This window comes from Polyodon spathula, chromosome 4, assembly GCF_017654505.1.
Source record: "Polyodon spathula isolate WHYD16114869_AA chromosome 4, ASM1765450v1, whole genome shotgun sequence".
NCBI classification, from domain to species: domain Eukaryota; kingdom Metazoa; phylum Chordata; class Actinopteri; order Acipenseriformes; family Polyodontidae; genus Polyodon; species Polyodon spathula.
Genome location: NC_054537.1, coordinates 44130321 through 44152051, shown reverse-complemented (window position 1 = coordinate 44152051; position 21731 = coordinate 44130321). Strand labels below are relative to the sequence as shown.

The 21731-nt window shown below is 38.2% G+C and overlaps 1 protein-coding gene across 4 annotated transcripts in view; it reads right to left on the bottom strand.

The window, feature by feature from the left end:
* blvra (biliverdin reductase A) overlaps positions 1-19670 on the bottom strand; it is a 44253-nt gene extending 24583 nt beyond the window's left edge. The window contains exons 1-2 of one of the 4 annotated variants that reach the window (XM_041247975.1): positions 19569-19670; positions 2727-2854 (exon numbers count right to left, since the gene is read on the bottom strand). In XM_041247975.1, the coding sequence (XP_041103909.1) occupies positions 2727-2845 (119 nt within the window). In that variant the 5' untranslated portion in view covers positions 2846-2854; positions 19569-19670. Of the gene's footprint in view, positions 1-2726; positions 2855-3769; positions 3891-19568 lie in introns of those variants that run through there. The other 3 variants (XM_041247978.1, XM_041247976.1, XM_041247977.1) reach the window with 3 other exon arrangements.
* Positions 19671-21731: the final 2061 nt, after the last annotated feature.

The following is a 21731-nucleotide window of genomic DNA, read 5'->3' as shown; positions in this document are numbered from 1 at the left end:
TAGCCTTGTTTGACATTGTTGAGCACCCAGGTGTCTGTGGTTCGTGTATCCCAGTGTTCAAGGTGGTCCCTTGAAAGAGGGCCCTGGGCCTGAGGCAGCAAACCCCTAGAGCTGATTCTTCTGTGGCGCAGTCTGCACCTGTCGTTTTGGCATGATATGCCTGGGTTTACGTCGGCCTCCTCTAAAGCCCTGGTTAGAGGGGCCTGGTGCTCCAATGGATGGGCTTGACCCTTTGGAGCCTGCAATCTGCAGCGCCATTGGTGCCCAGCTTCCTAATGCTGCTGATGTCCCTGCTTGCACACTGGAGGTGTTGGACTCTCTTGTACAATGGGAGCACTGCAGCATGTCATCTACTGCAGGACCAAAGCTGTGCCCAGGGGTGACAGGAGCATCTAGCAGCATGGCGTTATCTCCTTCAGACAGACGGGCCTGAGAAAGCCACAACTGCCTCCGTGCATCTACCAGTGGCACCAGGTTTCTGCCTACTACCTGCCCACTGAGCTTGGAAAGCTGCAGGAGAGTTCTGGATATGAGGCGGAGCTCATCCAGTTGTTGGACAGAGTGACCTAGGTCTGTAAAGGACCTGACTAGGTGCACCTGATATGCCACGAGGACGCTGTTGTAGTTACCCAGTCGGGCTGAAAAGGCACTAGCAGCATGTCTCTTCTTTAGAAATCATCTCAGTGATCCGGCATTGCTTGTTGGGGTATATAGCTTCCTTGGACAGCAGAGACCGGTTGGCAGTCTGTACCAATCCTGCAATAGAGGCTTCCACTGGTAGAAAGTGGTTCAGCCCCAGCTTGTCTGCATCAAAAACCTGATAAGAGCGCGCCCGCTACACATGGGACAGCTGCGGATGTCACTGGGTGGACCCGGAAGGACTACAGCTCAAACAGGAAGTCTGGATGAGCTGGAGGAGCCGGATAAGGAGCGGGAGGCTGCACATCATATATAGAGTGCCTCTCAGTCAGAGCCGCCAGCCATGAGACCTGCAGAGCTGTCATTGCTCACTGCATCAGGGGTATGAGCTCGGCTGACAGCGATGGTTGCTGCAGAGGGGCTATATCAGATTCCCTTTCCTCCAGGTATGAGGCTCGATCTCCTACCCATTCGGAGGCAACAATGTAGAGAGCACCCTCTAACTCCTCTAACCTCTGGTGGTAGGACAGGGGGGACTTGGAGCAGGGGGACTTACTAGCTTGGGATGGCAAAGCCAACCACCCTTGTATCAGCTCTGTCAGGATCCCCTGTTGATGCAAGACTGTGTCCCAGATCTTGATCTGATCAGGGCTGTGACAGCGATGTTTTCGCACCCCTAGGTGATGAATAAGAGGAGGAAGAGGAGGTGGAAGAAGGAGAACTGGGTCTTTCATGTCTTTTAGTGCGCTGCTTGCCGTGAGGCGAAGCAGGTTCCCTTGAACAGCAAGCTCAACTCTCTAGTGCGTTTTGTGAACTTCGCACAAAATTAGCAGTCTGCCCCATCCTCCAGAGCTGCCTTGGTGTGGTGACAATGATCGGTGCAGAGGTGGAACGTCACAGCACAAGCACAGGACCAAACCAAGTGGTGAGCACCTCTGAAAACAGGAGATTGAACAACTAGTGGCAATATCTGAGAAATGAATGGAACGCTTAGTGCAAACCTGAGGCTGAACCAGGGCTGGATTAACCCATCACTGGGCCCTAGACAAGAATACACTTGTGGGAACCCTGCCCTGAACAAACAGCCACACACACATATACACGCAAACATACATATACACACCTCTATATACATTATCGCCTTGATAACTAGCCACTCTTTTACAACAGGTATAATTCTGTTGTAAGTTATTTTGAATGAATCTGACATAAAATTAACTATAGGGAATGTGCTAAATACATTTCAAAATAAAACCAGAAAGAAAATGAAGCCTACGTTAAATCCTGTAGCACAGCTCGACAAGGACTGTTCCTGATTTACTGAATAAAAAGGTAACAGTTCAAACAAACAAGGAACACCACATGAAGATGAAAAATGGTAATATATAGAAGGGGCTCAAACTTGTTCACTTACGATAGATCCACAACAGTCCATGAAAATATATATAGTAAACATTTGTTTTTTGTTGATCGGGTGGGTTTTGACGCGCTTCATGAAGAAAATGCCCTTTTCTCCAGAGCAGAGAAATCGCCAATGTTTTGGCATATAAGTACGTTCAACTGTTACCTATGGTAGATTTCTGTACCCTATAGAATTCTGTACCCTTGATGACTCATCCCACTCTGTGCTATGCTCCTCGATGAGATCGGTGCCCCCTACTACCTTGTAAGTGCCACATACATTAAAATGAATAAAAAACCCAAAGCATGCTCTTTCTTTCATGTTTCACTTTATCCACAACTTTAAACTCTCATAAGTAGGGCTTCAGTTTTCAGTATTTATTTTTTTTCCATTTTTGTTGTTCAAAAATAGGTTTATCATGAGTTACGATGTGTTGATGAATCCTGTCAAACTTATAAAGTCAAATAATAGCACAGGAATGGAAAGAAGACTCCTGTTACATATCAGTTTCACCTATTCCAGGTTTTACCACAATCTTGATTAGCCAAGAGGTAACATGCTCAGTTGTGACAGGTATTTACTCATAGTAAAACTAGAAATGATCAAACTGTTATGCAATGGGTCTTATTTCCATCCCTGTCACACACACTGCCAAGTAATTTTTAACAGGCAAAAAGTTTCCTACCTGGATACAAAACCCTTGATGCTCATCTTCTCAGAGGCACTGGATGGCAGTGGACTGAGGAGGTCCCGGATCCTCACTCTTCCTGTGATTCCAATCCCAACAACAACGGTACCAAACATGTTGCTCTGCTGGAATGTAAGGAAGGGACTTAGATGGTCAAAAATAATAATAATTTATATAATTACTGGGCAATAGGACCAAATATCACATAAATTTACAGAACCATTTATAATCACAAGACCCCCCACACAGGGATTTACCAGGAAGTAGTATAAGATATATGGGATATCACCATGTTAATCATTTTAAAGATTGTAGTTTCAAGGCAATGATTGATCTTCAGAAAACGAATTGTTACAGTAAAAGGGTAAATAAAACAAAAAGCTATAGAGTTTTTGTTGTATTTTTTTATTTAATTTTTAATTTCAGTAAAAAACATGGGTACAAAATTGTTTTTGTTCATTAATTCAGAAAAAAGTCAAACAAGTTTTTTTATATAGTTTTTTGTTACATTCATTATTTTAGAAAAATAAAATAAACTTTGGGTGGGGGCAACTTTACTACAATGCATTTACTTAAAAATGTATAAAAATAAAACTAAGCGTTACAGCAAAATGGTAAAAACAAGGTTACAATGCATTTACTTAAAAATGAAAAAACAGTTTTAAAAAGGGCTGTAAAGCGTTAACAAGTGCAGAGGCTGGATGTACAGAGCTATTATAACCGATACAGAAGGAAGCGACGCAGGCTGGCTTTAGTGTGTATGTTAAAAAAGACTAACAGTGTTTAAAAATAAGGACCCATCTGTTTAAGAAATGCAAGTACTTCTTAACAAGACAAACCCAACAAATAAATATACATTTAAACAAAAAAAAAATGTATTTTACGCAGCAGTAGGCCTAACCACTTGTAAAGGCAACATGCACCGTGTCAAATGTCCATGCAAAGTTTCTTTAGTTTAAATGTAGACAATGTCCAACTTTGTTACAATGCATTTACTTAAATTGAAAAAAAAAAAAGTTTTAAAGTAAAATGCTACATACCTTAGATGTGTATATGCTTGTCTGTGCATGGGCAAAATGAGAGGCAATTGTGCCTGCGACACAGTCACTGACAGGCCCACCTCATGGGATAAGGGCGTTGGGTGCAATGGCAGGGGGTGGTCTTAAAGATAAGAAAAAATAACTGCCTGGTTGTGCTTTATTTTGATACGCTGTTCAAGAGCCTGCTGTAATTCATTTAGTTAGGATGAGAACAATTTCAAAGCTGGAAATGGTAAACAATGTATAAATCAATTAAAACAAAAATTGGCTGTGTGAGTGCATTTGTTAAATAAATAAAACCTGTTGGTATAAATAGCCCCTCTCAATAATGCATAGAACTCTTCTCGTTACACAGTATGTCACTCCTCGTTTAAAAGTATTTTCATACATAGGGTTATGTATTTACAGAAAACTGCATAAAAAACTATTGTGGATAGCCTCAAGTGCTCATAATAGCATGGTGTCTTTATATAGAAAACTTGTCAAACTGGTTAACAGACCAGTCAGCTTACACAATGCATGAACCAGTTACAATGAATTTTTAAGAGAAACAGAATGGTGGTTGATGACATTCATTCACAAGTTCAAGCCACACTAGTAGAGATGTGCCAGTATGCAAACTGTAACTGTGTTTTTAGGCTACATTTCAGAGTGTACAGCTGCGCTGTCTAAATATGCAGGGGCTCATTGCCCTTTGACAAGCAAGACAGCAAAAGAAGTGAACAACACATCTGAAAGCCTCCAACCTTGGCATGATACCCATGATATCTCAGGGTTTTCCAGTGAGTTTCACAAGAGAACCACTAATACAATTGTAATAAACATTTGTTGGGAAGTTCTTTAGTATATATAGAATGTCATTTATCTGTCACACAGAGGCTGCTGGCTAAGACAGACTACGTTTAGTACTGACAGTTTGGAATATGGATGGTGGTGCACACATGCATTTAGTAGTATTGTGTACAGCAAAATCATTGAAAAAATAGCATGCTTATCGATTTAAACAACTAGGCTAACAATCTTTGTTTTGCAGGCAGTGTTTTCAGGTTGTTACAAGACTGTGGTTCTCATGACTGAATTGTTAGAGGGGGCTAAGACATTACATAGGGATCTAGGCTTTTCTGAACTGAAAACGATATGTTTAGCCGATGTCAAAGCATTTGAATGTTACCATTAAAATGCTTTATAATAACCAGGGCGAATGGAAGTATTTTGCAACAGGTCCAGCTGCTCATTCGAAAATGGCGTTTCAGCTCCTACATAACGACGATTACAGCTTTTTAAACATGAAATCATTTATGAGAGTTGGCTATTTTTTGTGAATATTGCCAAGTGCAGTATACTTGCAAACTGATCATTGATGTAAAGAATTGTGTAAAACTTGTTGTGTAAAGATTATGGGTAATATGCAGAGTGACCCTGTCTGAGATGTTTTGTAGATCTGCTGCTTGTCTCGAAAGACGCACAGAAAGCCATGGCTGGCAATATTAGCGGACTACTATATATATATATAATATATATATATATATATATATATATATATATATATATATATATATATATATATATATATATATATATATATATCGTGAATATATATATATTTAAAGCACTTTTATACTGACATCTAGTGCTTACACTTCTGGATCACACATGAATGCCAGTAATGTCACACAACTGTAAGTTTGTGACGTTATCTGTTACACTGCAATAGACAATATCAATTCATCACACAACTAGTTTTAGTTTTTATTTTGAATGTATGCAAGCAGGGATGCACATACCAAACTAAGTTTATGCATTACATATTAATCAATCAAATTTATTTAGTATAGTGCCTTTCATGCCAAGGCATTCCAAAGCGCTTCACATTACAAATGAATATACTATATAATAATATAACATAATATAATATAATATAATATAATAAACAATAACAAACAAAACACAAACAAATAAATAAATAAATACATATAACAAAATTCTAAAATAGGCCATCCCAATCTACATAAAGGCCTGTGCATAAAGATGTGTTTTAAGCTTTGATTTAAATGCATTTATTGAGTCAGCTTTATGGATTTCAATTGGAAGATTGTTCCATAATACAGGTGCATAATGACCAAAGGCTCTTCCACAACAACAGCTGTGTTTTATCATTTCAGTCACCAGAAGCCCTACATCAGCCAATCTCAACTAGCATCCAGGGACATAAGGTAAATGCACATCATTCATGTAAGCAGGGCCATTTCCAGAGACAGCTTTAAATGTCATTAATAACATTTAAAAAATAACTCTGTACTTCACCGGAAGCCAATGCAAGAGGGCAAGAACAGGTGTAATATATTCAAATCTTTTTGTACCTGTCAGAATTTGTGCAGCTGTATTCTGAACCTGCTGTAAACGATTGATTAGTTTACAAAGTAGACCAGCCAATAGGGTGTTACAATAGTCTAGATGGGATGAAACAAACACATGAATTAAAATTTCTACATCAGATTCTGCTAGATATAAATGGACTTGAGATATATGATAATAAGCAGACTTCACTATAGTTGAAATGTGATGCTGAAAACTAAGAGTAGAATCAAATAAGCTTGTGAAGAGCTGATGAGGGGGTTGCCAAAGGTTATTGGTGGTGGGATTTTATTTAATGCCAATTAAAAGAAATTCAGTTTTATTTGCAAAATAAACGTTTTAACCGCAAAAAAAAAAAAAAAAAAAAAAAAAGTTGACATCCAAGTCCCTATTTTTTCAAGGCAAGTTGATAATCTGAGTTTTCATTCACATTATCAGACCTAATTTTAAAATAAGTCTGAGTGTTGTTGGCATAAGAGTGGAAATTAAAACCATGTTGTCTGATCACATTACCCAGCGGTAGTATATACAAATTAAAAAATAAAGGACCAATAACAGGAAAGGTAAATTAGAAACTGGGCGATAATTAAACAAGACATCAGGATCCAATATAGATTTTTTAAGTACTGGCTTTACAATTGCTGGATGGAACAGTTTCAGTTTTTAGGGAGAGAGTCACAATATTACAGATCACAAGAGCAAGTGTATATGCACAATGGTGGACAGTATTAGTCAGCCAAGGATCAAAAGAAAACCAGATGGAACAAGTTTTATTGATAATATCTAAGACATCAGTAATATCAGTTGTAGCAAAATACGCAAGTCTACGTGGAGCTACTATGGTCTTGTTCAATCGGTCAGTTCAATCTTCACTGGAGAGGGTAAGAGAATTCCTTATTGTAACAATCTTGTCAGTGAAGAAATTAGCAAAGTTATCACAATCCAATACTGATGTACCTGCATCACATTTTGTTGTTATAAGCTGATTAAAAGTTTGAAATAGTACTCTGGGGTTTCCCTGCCCCTCGATTATAATACAAGAAGAATTAGACCTGGCAGAATGTAGGACTAATCTGTAATCAAGAAGGTGTTTTTTCCCACATTTCTTTGTGAACAACAAAACCCGATCGCTTCCACTGGCGCTCCAGTTTTCTACCAGTTGTTTTTAGACCCCTAAGCTCATCACTGAACCAAGGAGTAGAAGGTCTTATTTTAATAATTCGAGTATTAAGTGGGGTAATATGGTTAATTGTGTTTGTAAAATCAAATTGTAAAAAGTGCCACGGCATCATGAACATTTACTCCGTACTACATTTACTAATGGTGAAGAGGCAAGACATTAATTAAAGAGCACTATATCAAAGACTCTGTACGGCAAGTCATTTATTTAGTTTGTTTAGGTGGGTCGAAAGAAGGAATATTCATTATTGCAGCAATTACGAAATTATCAGCTATTGTTACATCTTGTAACACTAGATCATACAGTTCTCTACCTTTACAGATATAAAGATCTAAGATATGTCCATGAACATGTGTGGGGGGACTGAATCACTTGGGAAACCTCAAAAGAATCAATAACAGAATTTAATTCTACAGCCATAGTGGAAGGAGAGTCCAAATGTATACTGAAATCACCACAAATGAGCAGTTTCTTAGAATCAATAAACAACATAGAGAATAATTCATTTATCTCAGAAATGAACGAAGAATTGTACTTAGGTGTCCGATAGACAGTACACAGAGTTAACAACAATGCTTCAGGAAATCTAACTGTAAGGTGTTCAAATGAAGAGAAGTCTTTCAGGGGCAGAACCTTAACATTAAAGTGAGATTTATAGATAATAGTTATACATCCTCCTTTACCAGCCATACGTGATTTCTCATGAAACGTACACCCTGCAGGTGTAGACTGACGCAGTTAACCTAAATTGGTGGATTTGTGCCATGTTTCAGTGAGTCACATGAAGTCAATTATATTATGACAACTAATTAATTTAAAAACAGTGCCTTATTTAACAGGGACCTAACATTAAGCTGTGCCACTGTATGTTCTGATAAATTAGTTGGAATCTTTATATTTCAGTTATGAAGTGGAATGTTTACCAGATACCTATTAGATACAGATTTTTTACATTTTGGGACTAAAACGCATTGTGAACAGTAACACAAAAACAAACGACAAACAACAAAAGTCCTTTTCCTCATTGTACTTAACTGCTGCATTTGCTACTGCTTGCACCAACAAAAATGATGAAAAAGCACCAAGATAGAATAAATTACAAAATTACTAAAACCTATGTTACAAATCTTCGATCTACTGATGTTAAGGTTTTAAAGTTTTAAACTGAGATGAGGCAAAACATACATGATGATAATTGACCAGTTAAAAGCTGACAATTCCCTTTGAATCAAAAGCACTCGGCAGAACCTAATTCAAATTAAATGTCGGTTCCGTTTATTTTTTTAAACCCTACATGAAGACGTTACACACTATTCTTATGCTTATGTGTTTATAAATGGATCTGCATTGGCCACGCAAAACTCACCTGTCTACAAATATGTTTTGAATTGAAAGCACTTTGGAGATTATACACACACACCACAATCTAACTGTGTGATTAAAAAGTTTAACCGGCTTTCAACCCATGCAGTGAGACCTTAAAGGAAAATTATTTGGAACGTGTGGATATTAGAATATATCCCACACCCTGAAGTGCCTTATTGTGCTTATAAAATTAATAAATAAATAAATGAAAAGTAAAAAAATGTTTTAACAAAAAAGATTTAATATCCTTCCACCTCTGACCTAAAACATAGTCCCTTAAAACTTATAAAAATAAAACCCAAAATGTATTAAATTAAAATTATATATAGTCTGTTCCGGGCTGCTGAGTGATGAGCCCGACTGTGTGTGTGTGTGTGTGTGTGTGTGTGTGTCTGTCTGTGTGTCTGTGTGTCTGTCTGTCTGTCTGTCTGTCGAAGGTGAAGTACGAAGTGAAGCCCATGTGAGTTTGTATTTGGTGTTGGTGTCAGGTAAACGGCTTAGCCGTCCTGAATGTTTAGTTAGGTTCCCGTTAATGTTAGTTAGAGCTCCAAGAGAGAGCTAGGTGTTTGTTTTTGTTTTGTTTGTATTCATTTGTGTTTATTAAAAATAGCGCGTAAGCGTTTCAAAATCCATTTCCGTGTCCTGGGTCTGGTCTTAAAGGGGCAACGAACTCCGTGAGTGTGAGGATCGTTCACAAAATATATATATATATATATATATATATATATATAGACACACACACTCTACCGGTCAAAAGTTTTAGAACACCTCCATTTTTCCAGTTTTTATTGAAATTTAAGCAGTTCAAGTCCACTGCCAGGAGGTTAAAAAAAAAAGTTTAGGTTACCAAAAACTGAAAAATAATGTACATTATATATACGTTATACAAAAAGGCCTTTTTCAGGGAACAAGTAATGGGTTAACAACTTACAGCTGTTCTGCAGCAATGGAAGTAAACTAAGCCTTGAAAGTTGATGCTAACAATTCCTACAGATGTCCCAACTTTTGTTGATTACTTACAAAGCCTCTGTCTGTATAAAAGCAGTGTTGGAACAGACTGTGTTACTACACCCTCTTAAGCATTATTTGGACAGTATTGTACTGCAGGAAGTAGTATATTGCTATCATAATGGTGAGAAAAAGGCAATTAACAAAGGAAGACAGACAGACCATTATAACCATTAAAAGTGTAGGTATTTCCTTTAGAGAAATTGCAAAGAAAGCCAAGGTGTCAGTGAGTGCAGTTTCCTACACCATCAAAAGGCACTTGGAAACTGGAGGAAACTCTGACAGCAAGAGGTCTGGCAGACCCAAAGCCACAACAGAATCAGAAGACAAGTTTCTGAGAGTCAACTGCTTGCGTGATAGGCGGCTCACAGGACAACAGCTTCAAGCACAGCTTAACACTAATTGAAGTAAGTAAGTCTCAGTTTCAACTGTGAAGAGAAGACTTCGAGCTGCAGGTTTGACAGGTTGAGTGGCAGTAAGAAAGTCATTGCTAAGATGGCAAAATAAGAAAAAGAGGCTTGCCTGGGCCATGAAGCACCGCCAGTGGACTACTGAAGACTGGAATAAGGTCTTACGGACCGATGAATCAAAATTTGAAATCTTCGGTTCATCACGCAGGGTTTTTGTACACCGTCGAGTAGGCTAAAGGATGGTTCCTCGGTGTGTGACACCAACTGTCAAACATGGAGGAGGAAGCGTGATGGTCTGGGGCTCTTTTGCTGGATCCAGAGTCGGCGACTTGCACAGAGTGAGTGGCACCCTGAACCAAAACGGCTACCACAGCATTTTGCAGCGCCATGCAATACCCTCTGGCATATGCCTAGTTGGTCAGGGGTTCATCCTACAGCAAGATAATGACCCAAAAACATACCTCCAGGCTATGTCGGAACTACCTTAGAAGAAAAGAACAAGACGGTAGGCTTCAAATCATGGAATGGCCAGCACAGTCTCCAGACTTAAACCCCACTGAGCTGGTTTAGGATGAACTGGACAGATGGGTGAAAGCAAAGTGCAACACATTTGTGGGAACTTCTGCAACAGTGTTGGGAAGAACTTTCCGAACAATATTTGATTTCCATTGTAGAAAGAATACCACAAGTGTGTTCGGCTGTTATATCTGCAAAAGGTGGCTACTTTGAGTGAAAAATTTAGATTAAATTTAGTTAAACAAAACGATTCCATGATTTCTTTTTTTATCTCCAATTGTTTATTTGTTCTATGCTTTAATTTCAGAGTACATTGAGACATTAAACTGCATAAATTTGGTTCTAAAACTTTTGACCGGTAGTGTGTGTGTGTGTGTGTGTGTGTGTGTGTATATATATATATATATATATATATATATATATATATATATATATATATATATATATATAATATATATACCAACTCGACTAATTTGTAGGTGGCGCGCGACAAGTTCTTTAAAGCTCGTTGTAGTGTGTCTGGTGGAAACCTTACAGACCGGTATATATTTAACGACACTGTGCTCTAGCTTACTGCGCACCACAATCTAGAAGGAAGACTGTGGACCTCCCGGGTATATACATATATACTGATGCACACAAAAAAAAAAAAAAAAAAAAAAAAAAAGCAACACTCAGGTCTAATGCACTTAATCAAATATTTTAAACATAGATTTCAAACTAAATGTGAACAAAAATACAGATCAAAGAATAATGATACGTTTTCAGTATGAAACGTGACACACTGTCAAAATGAAAACATTACAAAGTTAATATCAGGTATGACCTCCCTGAGCATTAACACAATCCTAGCAGCGTTGACACATAGACCTGATCAGCCTCTGAACAGATTGCTGTGGGATGTTCCTCCACTCTTCCTGTGCAGCTGCAGTCAGCTGGCGAAGGTTGGCTGGTCGCAGTTGTCTCCTGTGGATGGCACTAGCGATTTGGTCCCACAGATGCTCTATTGCAAACTTCCCAAACTTTCCATTGTCACGTACACCCTTTCAGACCTATCACCTGTCTGTGTACCCCTGCATACAGGTTTATATTTTAATGTTATTTTTAATATATGGTTTCATAATACACAAACCATATTTATACACATACACAATAATATATACAATATAAATGACTATAATAATATAATTAGAGCTTCTGATTACTGGTTTTAACCGGTAAATACAGATAAAACACCACCACAAAAAAGGAAATTGACCTGAAATTGTCTCTGTGTATCTTTGTTCTCATTGGTGCCTCTTGGAGGTTTGCAAAAAATGTGCACGCAGTGATTCCAAGTGTCCTGCAGCTGTGTGATTGTCTTGCATGGCACAGCTTCTCTTTTTGTTTCTGAAACTAATTTGCAAAAGTAAAAGGTATTTCCAGTGTGGTTTAAAGCTTTGAGTCTGACAAGTCTTATGAGTACACAACCAAAAATAAATAAATAAATAAATAAAAATTCGCCATTACACAATTTGTCTCGTGTACCTCCTGGACACGTCTCACAGTACCAGAGTTTGGGAACCTCTACTCTATTGGACTCAGGTCAAGAGAAAAAGCTGGCCACAGCATGACCTCAACATTGTTTTCTTGAAGTTGAGCAATTATAATCCTAGCACTGTCTAGTCTTGCATTGTCCTGCTGGAAAAATCAGCATTTCCGGATTGGCTTGCAGGAACAGAAAACCTGTTGCCTCACGGACTTCACAGTATATCGCTGAGTAGAAAGGCTGCCCCCAATCTGCACCAAAGGCGTTCTTATGTTAAAGGAGATTCCTCCTCACATCACACTTCTACCACCCCACCGGTTGGCTTGAACAATGCAACAGTCAGCATAACGGTCTTGGGCCGGGGTGATGACCCTCTGCCTTCCAGGTCATGGCTTATCCCTCACAGAGCTGGCTTCCTGGTTTCTCTGGACTAGTCTGCTGATTGTTGAAGCAGAACATCTCATTCTCCGGGCAAATTCTCTCACAGGCAGGCCATCTTCAATCATGTCGATAGCAACCAGGCGATCTTCATTACTCAAGTGGGGCATGGCTGTATCTTTCGCTGTTCTTGAGTTAATTAAAATCATGTCTTTTTGAATGGCTATTTATATAGATTCTTAACTCATTTTGGTAATTTTAACTCAACTCAAATAACAAACACTGAACACCTGCCGTTTTTATGAAATCACATGACTTGAGCTCAATATTTTGGTATCCCAAGTGTCAAGAAATGTTCGCAACATATATATATATATATATATATATATATATATATATATATATATATAATACACACACACACACACACAGAGTACCAGTCAAAAGTTTGAGTACACCTGCTTGAAACCAGATTTTTCATGATTATGCTTTTAACTGTATAAACTTGTCTATAAACACTTAATATTTCATTATATGATATGTGCATTTATATAAGCTGATAATCATAAGTGAACTGCATTCAATAATGTAATTTTTAAATGAAAATGTAAATCTTGTCAATTTCAATGAAATGGCCACCCGAAGCAAGGGGATTTCAGTCTGAAGCCCGAAGTCAGTTAAAAGTCTGAAATGTGTATAACACGGAGTTAGAACACTGGCCTAAGTATAAAAGTGTCTTTGTTAGATGTTCTCTGAGTTAACTAGCATGTTACCTAATTAACCTTTTATCACCAATTATTGTTAACAGGTTAGGGTCCATGATTACTATAAATATAGGTAGCATAGGCAGAAGTTTGTCATTCCTGAATGTAAGGGAGCAGAAAATGGCAAAATATGCTCAGTTAAGCAAAGAAAAAAGACAGTCTGTAATTACCTTAAGAAGTGAAGGTCAATGTTTAAGACAAATCACAAGAACTTTGCAAGTGTCTGTAACTGCTGTGGCCAAGACCAAACGACTTGAAGAAAATGGCACTCATGAGGACCAAACAAGGTCAGGCAGGCCAATGGTGACCTCAGAATCAGAGAAAAAGTTCATTCGAGTCGCAAGTCTGCAAAACCGACGATTAAATTCCCCTGAAATACAAGCTCAGCTAAATGATACTAGAAGTACAGATGTTTCAACATCAACTGTTCAGAGGAGATTGCGTAAAGCTGGCCTAACTGGAAGAATTGCTGCAAAGAATGGCTATTTATATAGATTCTTAACTCATTTTTTTTTAATTTTAACTCAACTCAAATAACAAACACTGCAGAAAAAGAGGAAGAGACTTGCCTGAGTCAAAAAAACACAGAAACTGGACATTTGAGGAGTGGAAGTCGGTTTTATGGACCAATGAGTCAAAATTTGAAATATCTGGGTCCAACCGCCGAGTATTTGTAAGATGCAGAGAGGGTGAGCGCATGAGTTCTGCATGTGTGATTCCCACTGTCAAGCATGGAGGAGGCAGCGTAATGGTCTAGGGTTGCTTTGCGGGTGACAGAGTTGATGATCTTTACCAAGTCCATGGCAAGCTCAACCAGTATGGCTATCATAGCATAATTCAGAGGTATGCCATTCCATCAGGATTATGGCTAGTTGGGCAGTCCTTCATTCTTCAGCAAGATAATGACCTGAAACACACCTCAAAGTTGTGTAAGAACTAACTGGCGAAGAAGGAAAGTGAAGGACAACTCAATCTAATGACCTGGCCTGCCCAGTCTCTAGACCTCAATCCGATAGAACTTGTATGGGACGAACTGGACAGAAGAGTCAAAGCAAAGCTACCCACAAGTGCCCTACATCTCTGGGAACTGCTGCAGAAAAGCTGGGAAGACATGTCGGGTGATTTCCTGCTGAAACTTGTTAACCAAATGCCTCGTGTTTGTGAGGCTGTTATTAAGGCAAAGGGTGGCTATTTTGAGGAATCCAAGATTTAGAGACAATTTCAAATTGTCACAATGGTTTTATGTTGGGAAATATTTTTAAGAAAAATAAAAAACTGAAATATCTTGCTTGCATAAGCATTCAACCCCCACACATTAATATTTGGTAGAGCCACCTTTCGCTGCAATAACAGCTTTAAGTCTTTTGGGGTAAGTATGTACCAGCTTTGCACATAGTGTCGGAGTGATTTTGGCCCATTCTTCTTGGCAGATTTGCTCCAGGTTGTTCAGGTTGGTTGGACGACGCTTGTGGACCGCATTTTTCAAATAGTGCCACAGATTCTCAATGGGATTGAGATCAGGACTTTCACCTTTTTGTTCTTGAGCCATTCCAATGTTGCTTTGGCCTTGTGCTTGGGATCATTGTCCTGCTGAAAGGTGAATTTCCTCCATGCATTCTTCCTTCAATTGTAACAAAAAATGCCCAGTCCCTGCTGATGAGAAGCATCCCCACAGCAAGATACATACTTCACTGTAGGGATGGTGTGTCTTTAGGCGTGGGCAGTGTTAGGTTTGCGCCACACATAGCGCTTTGAGTTTTGGCCAAAAAGCTCTATCTTGGTCTCATCTGACCACAAAAAACCTTTTCCCACATCGCAGATGGGTCACTCTCATGCTTTCTGGCAAACTCCAGACATGCTTTCAGATGGTACTTTTTGAGTAACTACTTCTTTCTTGCCACCCTCCCATAGAGGCCAGTATTATGTAGAGGTCTTGATATGGTTGACTGGTGCACCATTACTCCACTCCCAGCCACTGAACTCTGTAGCTCCTTCAAAGTGATTGTTGGCCTCTCTGTGGCTTCTCTCACAAGTCTCCTTGTTTGAGCGTTAAGTTTTGAGGGACAGCCTTTTCTTGGCAGTGCCTGGGTGGTGTGATGCAGCTTCCATTTCCTGATTATTGATCCAACTGTGTTCAATGGGATATACAAACACTTGGATATTATTTTGTACCCTTTCCCTAATCTATGCATTTGTATTACTTTATCTCTAACTTCTATAGAATGCGCTTTGGTCTTCATTTTCCTTCAGATTCACAGCCTTACCAGTGATCCTTCAACAGTGGGGTTTTTATCCAGAAAATGTGACAGCAACTTTAATGGTTCACAGGTGGAGGCCAATGGTAAGGTAATTGTGTCCTCGTTAGGGCAATTTCTTTCATTGGTGCAAACTGGGAGCTTCCACATCACAGGGGTTGAATACTTATGCAAGCAAGATATTTCAGTTTTTTATTTTTCTTAAAAATATTTTCCAACATAAAACCAATGTCACCTTACAATAATTGATTCTGAGTTTCAGTGTTTAAAAATAAAATATCAAACAGAACGAAATTTCAATGTACCATTTGTAATTCGGTAATATGAGAGAATTGGTCAGGGGTCTGAATACTTTTGCAAGGCACTGTATATATATATATATATACACACACAGTGGCTCTCAAAAGTATTCACTCCCCTTGGACTTTTCCACATTTTATTATGTTGCAACATGGAATCAAAATGAATTTAATTAGGAGTTACGACAGAATTTATTTTTGCCGAAGCACAGTTGAATTATTAAATTATCAATACACAACATATGAAACTCACAATAAATATACACATTGTTGAGAGGTCTTTTTACAGTTTTAAAAAATGAGTGTTATTCCTTTCGTCACATTTGATCTGTTCAGAGGCAAGACAGTGGACAAGTGGCTAGAAATACAAGAACCAAACCTCTGTTAAAAAAAAACAAAACAAAAAAAAAAAAAAAACACAAAAAGCAAGGATTTAACAAGTCAACAACTTAACGGAATTGAAGAAAAAAAAATCTATTGATTTGATGAAACAAAGAAATGGTAAATCAACTAAAAACAGTTTGTCTTGAAAATGAATACAGTCTGTAACAATAATTCTATGCTTCAGTGTGTAATTCCGCCGATCAAAACTACTCCATTTTGTTATGTTAGCCTCCCTGGCAGTCTCAGTTGCTCCATAAAGAGTGCTACCATAAACTACAATGATAGCCTGAGTGTTAGTGACCAAGTTTTTAAAAATGCCAGTAATTAAGTATTTCTGTATTTATCCCGAGCCAGAAATGTCCTGTAACATTATTTTTGTACTGTTTAGATTTTAATGCTCAAATGGCAGTGCTGAACAATTGTAATTTTTGTAAATTGACAATTATCTATTCCATATTTTAAAATAATCCAGATTAGAATGATTAATCTGTTTGCAATAGTGTTACAAAAAAAGGAACTATTAAAATTAAAAAACAACTTTGTAATCTTCTTCAATTAAAAGTCTAAGACAATATTTAAACTCCAGGGATATCACTACACTAGGTTACTATTTCAAGCAACAGGGTTTGGATGTGAGCAATCTCACTGTATGTATGTGTGCATATATATAAATTGAAGTTCTAACACCCATGAGGGGCACTTTCAGGGTGGATCAGCAAGACAGAGTACCATAAAGGAAATGTGCTTGAGAGCACAGTTATGTAGGGCAATGAACATTGTTTTATTAAATACAGGTGGTAACTACACTTAAACAGGCCAGACCTAGCATACACAGTCATGGCACAGGGTTTGCATTACCCGTTAATTAAAACAATAACTACAATACAAGATTTCAATTAAACTAAGGGCAGTGCAGCTCAGTACGATTCCGGAGATGGGGCTCACTAAAAACAACAATAAAACCAATACACCCCCATCTCCAGCACTCCTCTAAAACACAATGCCTTTTAAAATACTAAAATTGTTTCGAAAGACGCACGACACAATGAAGACCAAAAGCGCAGGAGGAATGCGCCCTTAAATTCGGTGACTCTTTTTTGTTTCATTTTTCTTCTACAACCACCCCCTGAATCAGAGTCCAGTTGCTACTCCTGGCAGCGCGTCAGCCTCCACTCCAAAAAAATCCCAGCTTCACATCACACCGGACAAGTCAATCTCTGGAACCAAGAAATCAGGAACATTTATACCAGGTGCTCAGCTTCTCCAAATCAATCAATTGGCACACATGGGAGCTGCAAACAGGAGAGCATTAACTAGAAGAAAATAATGTACTAAAATAAACGTGCTTAAGTGATTAAAAAAAAAAAAAAAAAAAAAAAAAAAAAAAAAAAAAAAAAAAAAAAAAAACATTCAATAAAAAGTGAACATAGTGACGTGAGCAACCCCGCTACATTACTATCATACAAGAATATATTCAATGTTATTAAATATAAAACACATTGCAAAACACCGTAATGTAAATATTTTCGTTGTAAAAAAAATACACGCACATTGTATATTTTCTGCTGATAAAGTCGATCTTCTTACTCTGAGCAGGTCAGTGTTTTGAGCATTTAATATGCAGCCCTATAAGGGCAGTCGGGATTGGCTGCGGCTGAAATTCCACAACGCATTGTAGGCAGGTTACAAAATACCACGTAGTTTAGAAACTACACACTAATTGGGTATGCGCCAACACGTTGAATCAGAGCGTTATGACCCTCATCGCATAAAATGTAAAATAGGTTACTCGTTACTAAGAAATCCACTACGCGTTGCATTTTAAAATACGCGTTGTGAAACTGTCACGTGATGAGATTGCTACCCTTTCATTGGTATTTTCACAACGCGTTGATAAAATTCCTTACGCGTTGTGTCAATATGTTTTTGGCCCTGATGCCTTGCCATAAGCGGGGTGTTGAATGCTTCCTTATTAGCTGTCAACCGTCTGGACAGGTAGGGTTTCTAAGCCACGGTAGTATACGCAGCATCACCTGATCAACTATATGCTGTATTGACTGCATGAAAGGGAGATATATATATATATATATATATATATATATATATATATATATATATATATATATATATATAATATAGGGACTTGTGTGTGTACGAGGCTCCACACAGCAGGATGGAGTGTCCCTAAACCTCGGGCGTTCTTGCTGCCTGGAGCATCGATAGAACGAGACGTATTACAAAAGAGCCGGCTCCTTTGCAAGGAGCGTATATCAGGGCTTATGTCTTTGTATGTGATTACATCACCTACCAGCCCTGCTGCTGCCTTCCCCCGCAGCACGCTACAATATATATATATAATATATATATATATATATATATATATATATTATATATATATATATATATATTTCACCGCCGGTTTTCAGTCATAGTGATCTGCAATACCTGTTGGTCAGTTTCATTTTATACTTCCGAGTTTATTTTTAATTAATGAGTTGTAAGATACATTAGTTGAAACAGTATTCACTACTAATGACATTTAAAAAACAATTTGGGCAAGAGTAGTGAAACACATTATTAACCAACCAGGCACGAGGTATTGTCCTTTATTACAGCGGCTTACATTCACTCGTGTACTAGTTCTGTGCAGATGGAAACCACATTTTCAGAAAAGTTCATTAGTAATCTACAAAAACAGTCCTTTACGCATAGCTAATTTTCATATCAACCCCCACCTTTCCCATTCATTTGCATGATGTCGGGTGATGAACCTGGTATATACACACTGTGTGTGTGTGTGTGTGTGTATATATATATATATATATATATATATATATATATATATATATATATATATATATATATATATATATATATATATATAAACACACACACACTTTTTTATGCGCACACTTTGACACTGCACTACTCTTACGATGCGAAAGTAACCGTGAAAATGTTGCGTAACGGTTTTAAGGAATGCGTAACACAGTTATGTAAATACCGGGACTAACGAACGGTATTCGCTCCACAACTTACGATATATATTATATATATATATATATATCTATATATATATATATGAAATAACCTTTTATATTCCCGTCGACTGTTTAGTAATAATCATTATCTTACTCCTTGGTTACTTAATCATGGAGATAAACTTGTTTGCAGTTCCAATGATAACGTAGTAGAAAATGGCCATTGTCCAACATAAGTTAGAAACCAGCCGTTGGCAATTTAAAGTATGTTTATTAATCAAAGTTAAGGAAAAAACGTTATTTATTCATCCTGTATTGTCGGCCCTTTTACCGTTGTACTAAATCATACTAAATAGATTAAATTGACCCCACTCACCAGTCAATGTCCTTGTTGCAATCACCCGTGCTAATTCAAACGAACTCCCACATGATATTAGGTAGCGCTGATATGACGTCAAACCCTTGTGCACAGCAACAAGAAACATCCGCGTCACGTGACATGGGTTTCCTTATACAGTACACATTCAGACTTTTTTTTTTTTTTTAGAGTCGCGGGTTGTAATTTGCCTAAACACCTACTTTAACATGGGTTGCGCTTGTTTTGAAAGGCGGTGCCGCTTTTTTTCTCTCGTGAGACTTGCAACATTGGTCTAACAGAAACTGCACGGCCATATAAGCCACTGGACTCGGCATCTGATGGTGATGTCACATCGCTATGGTACTGCCTGCGAGTTGCTAGACAGCAAAGATGTTCTTAGAAACTCCAGTTGTGTTATGATATAATTTGTTTGGTTCATTTCTGAGCAGGAGCAGTCAGTGGCACTGGAACAATTTTTAAAGTGGGGGTGCTGAAAGCCATTGAACAAAACTGTAACCCCTGTATATGATGGAAGCCATGCAAAGCCAGATGTGCTACCGCACCCCCAGCACCCCTAGTTCCAGCGCCCTTGGGAGCAGTCAGAGCTACGTTCATGGCTCGTTCCTTGCTCGGAAGAATGAATATGTAAGGTAAAAATTCTTAACATAACAAGCGGGGTTGGGTGCTGGAAATTAAAAACTGAACAGATTAAAAAAAAAAAAAAAATGTTTTAGGGTGTTTTTGTGAGGCTGAAACTCTTGCTGGCGCCAGGCACTGAAACTTGTAGATTTCGTAATCTTAACGCATCTTATTGATCCCTTCTCTCAAAGGGAAAACATGATTGCATTAATACTAATGTAATGTAAATGTATGTATTTTAAGGCAGTTAAGCCGGTCATTGTCTTCCTCACTCATTTAGGTCCATAATTATCCCCTGAGCTATTTATTTTTAAAGTAATGACATTTAATTTGTGCATCCTAGGACTGGACAGCCAGGAAAACTCTGCATTCATGTTTTTGTAAGCCCATGGATTTTCAATTATGGAATGCTTAATGATTTATAACAGGGTTCTTAAACTCTTTTTTTTTTTTTTTCGGGATGGTCTTGACGAACCACATAACGTTTTTTTCCCTTACAAATCAAAGCACATAACTCATATTTTAATAACCATAGTCTTAGTTCACAGCAAAGTTCTGTGAAGTCGGGTGTAATGTTTGTCAGCTTTAGCCTCAAGGTCAGGTTCAGCATTCATCCTGCTTCTGTATTTGGACGAGGGCAGCATGTGATGAAGGTCTCGCTCAGGTAGTACTCTCCATTTCTCTGAATCTAGAACTCCAACAAGGAATGTCTTTTAAATGCTGACCTGAATGGGTTATGAATCCAGTTGTTGGGTTCGGCTTCAACTGGAAAGTAATCTTCAAACTGTTTCTTGAGAGCAACAACATGTTCTTCGATGTCATTTTTTATTTTGTTGTCAAGAACCAGTTCATTTTCAGACAGAAAACCTTCCAATGTTGGAAATGCGCTGAAGTCATAAGTCTTTACACAACTTGCAGTCAAGTCAAGTTTCTTGATCATTGCATTGATTTTGTCTCGCACTAGACACTGAAACTTCCTGCAGCCCCACGCTCAGCTCATTTAGGCGTGTGAATATATCGGAGAGGTATGCCAATCGCGAGAGCCAGGATGAATCTTCAAAACAGCTTGTGAATTGGAATGGATGATCTGTAGAAATAGCTGTATTTCTGAACGTAGCTCAAACAAACGAGCAAGTACTTTGCCTTGACAGCCACGTGCTTCTGTATGAAGAAGTTGTTGGACATGGGCACTACCCATTTCGTTGCACAGTACACAAAAAATTCAAGAATTCATAGGTTGTGCTTTTATGAAATTATCAGTCTTCACAGCAGAGTCCAAAACAGCCTTCATTTCCACTGGCATTTTCTTGACAGCTAGAGCTTGATGAATCCTACTGTGCACCCATTTCACATTAGGTACCACTTTGTGGATACGAGCCATTATCCCACTATGTCTTCCCATCATTGCTCATGCACCGTCAGTACATACTCCGACACAATGTTGCCAGTCAATACCATGTTCCTTCACAAACTCATAACTGAAAAATATGTTCTGTGGTTGTTCTTCCCACTCATACATGATATACAAGAAGATTTGAAAGG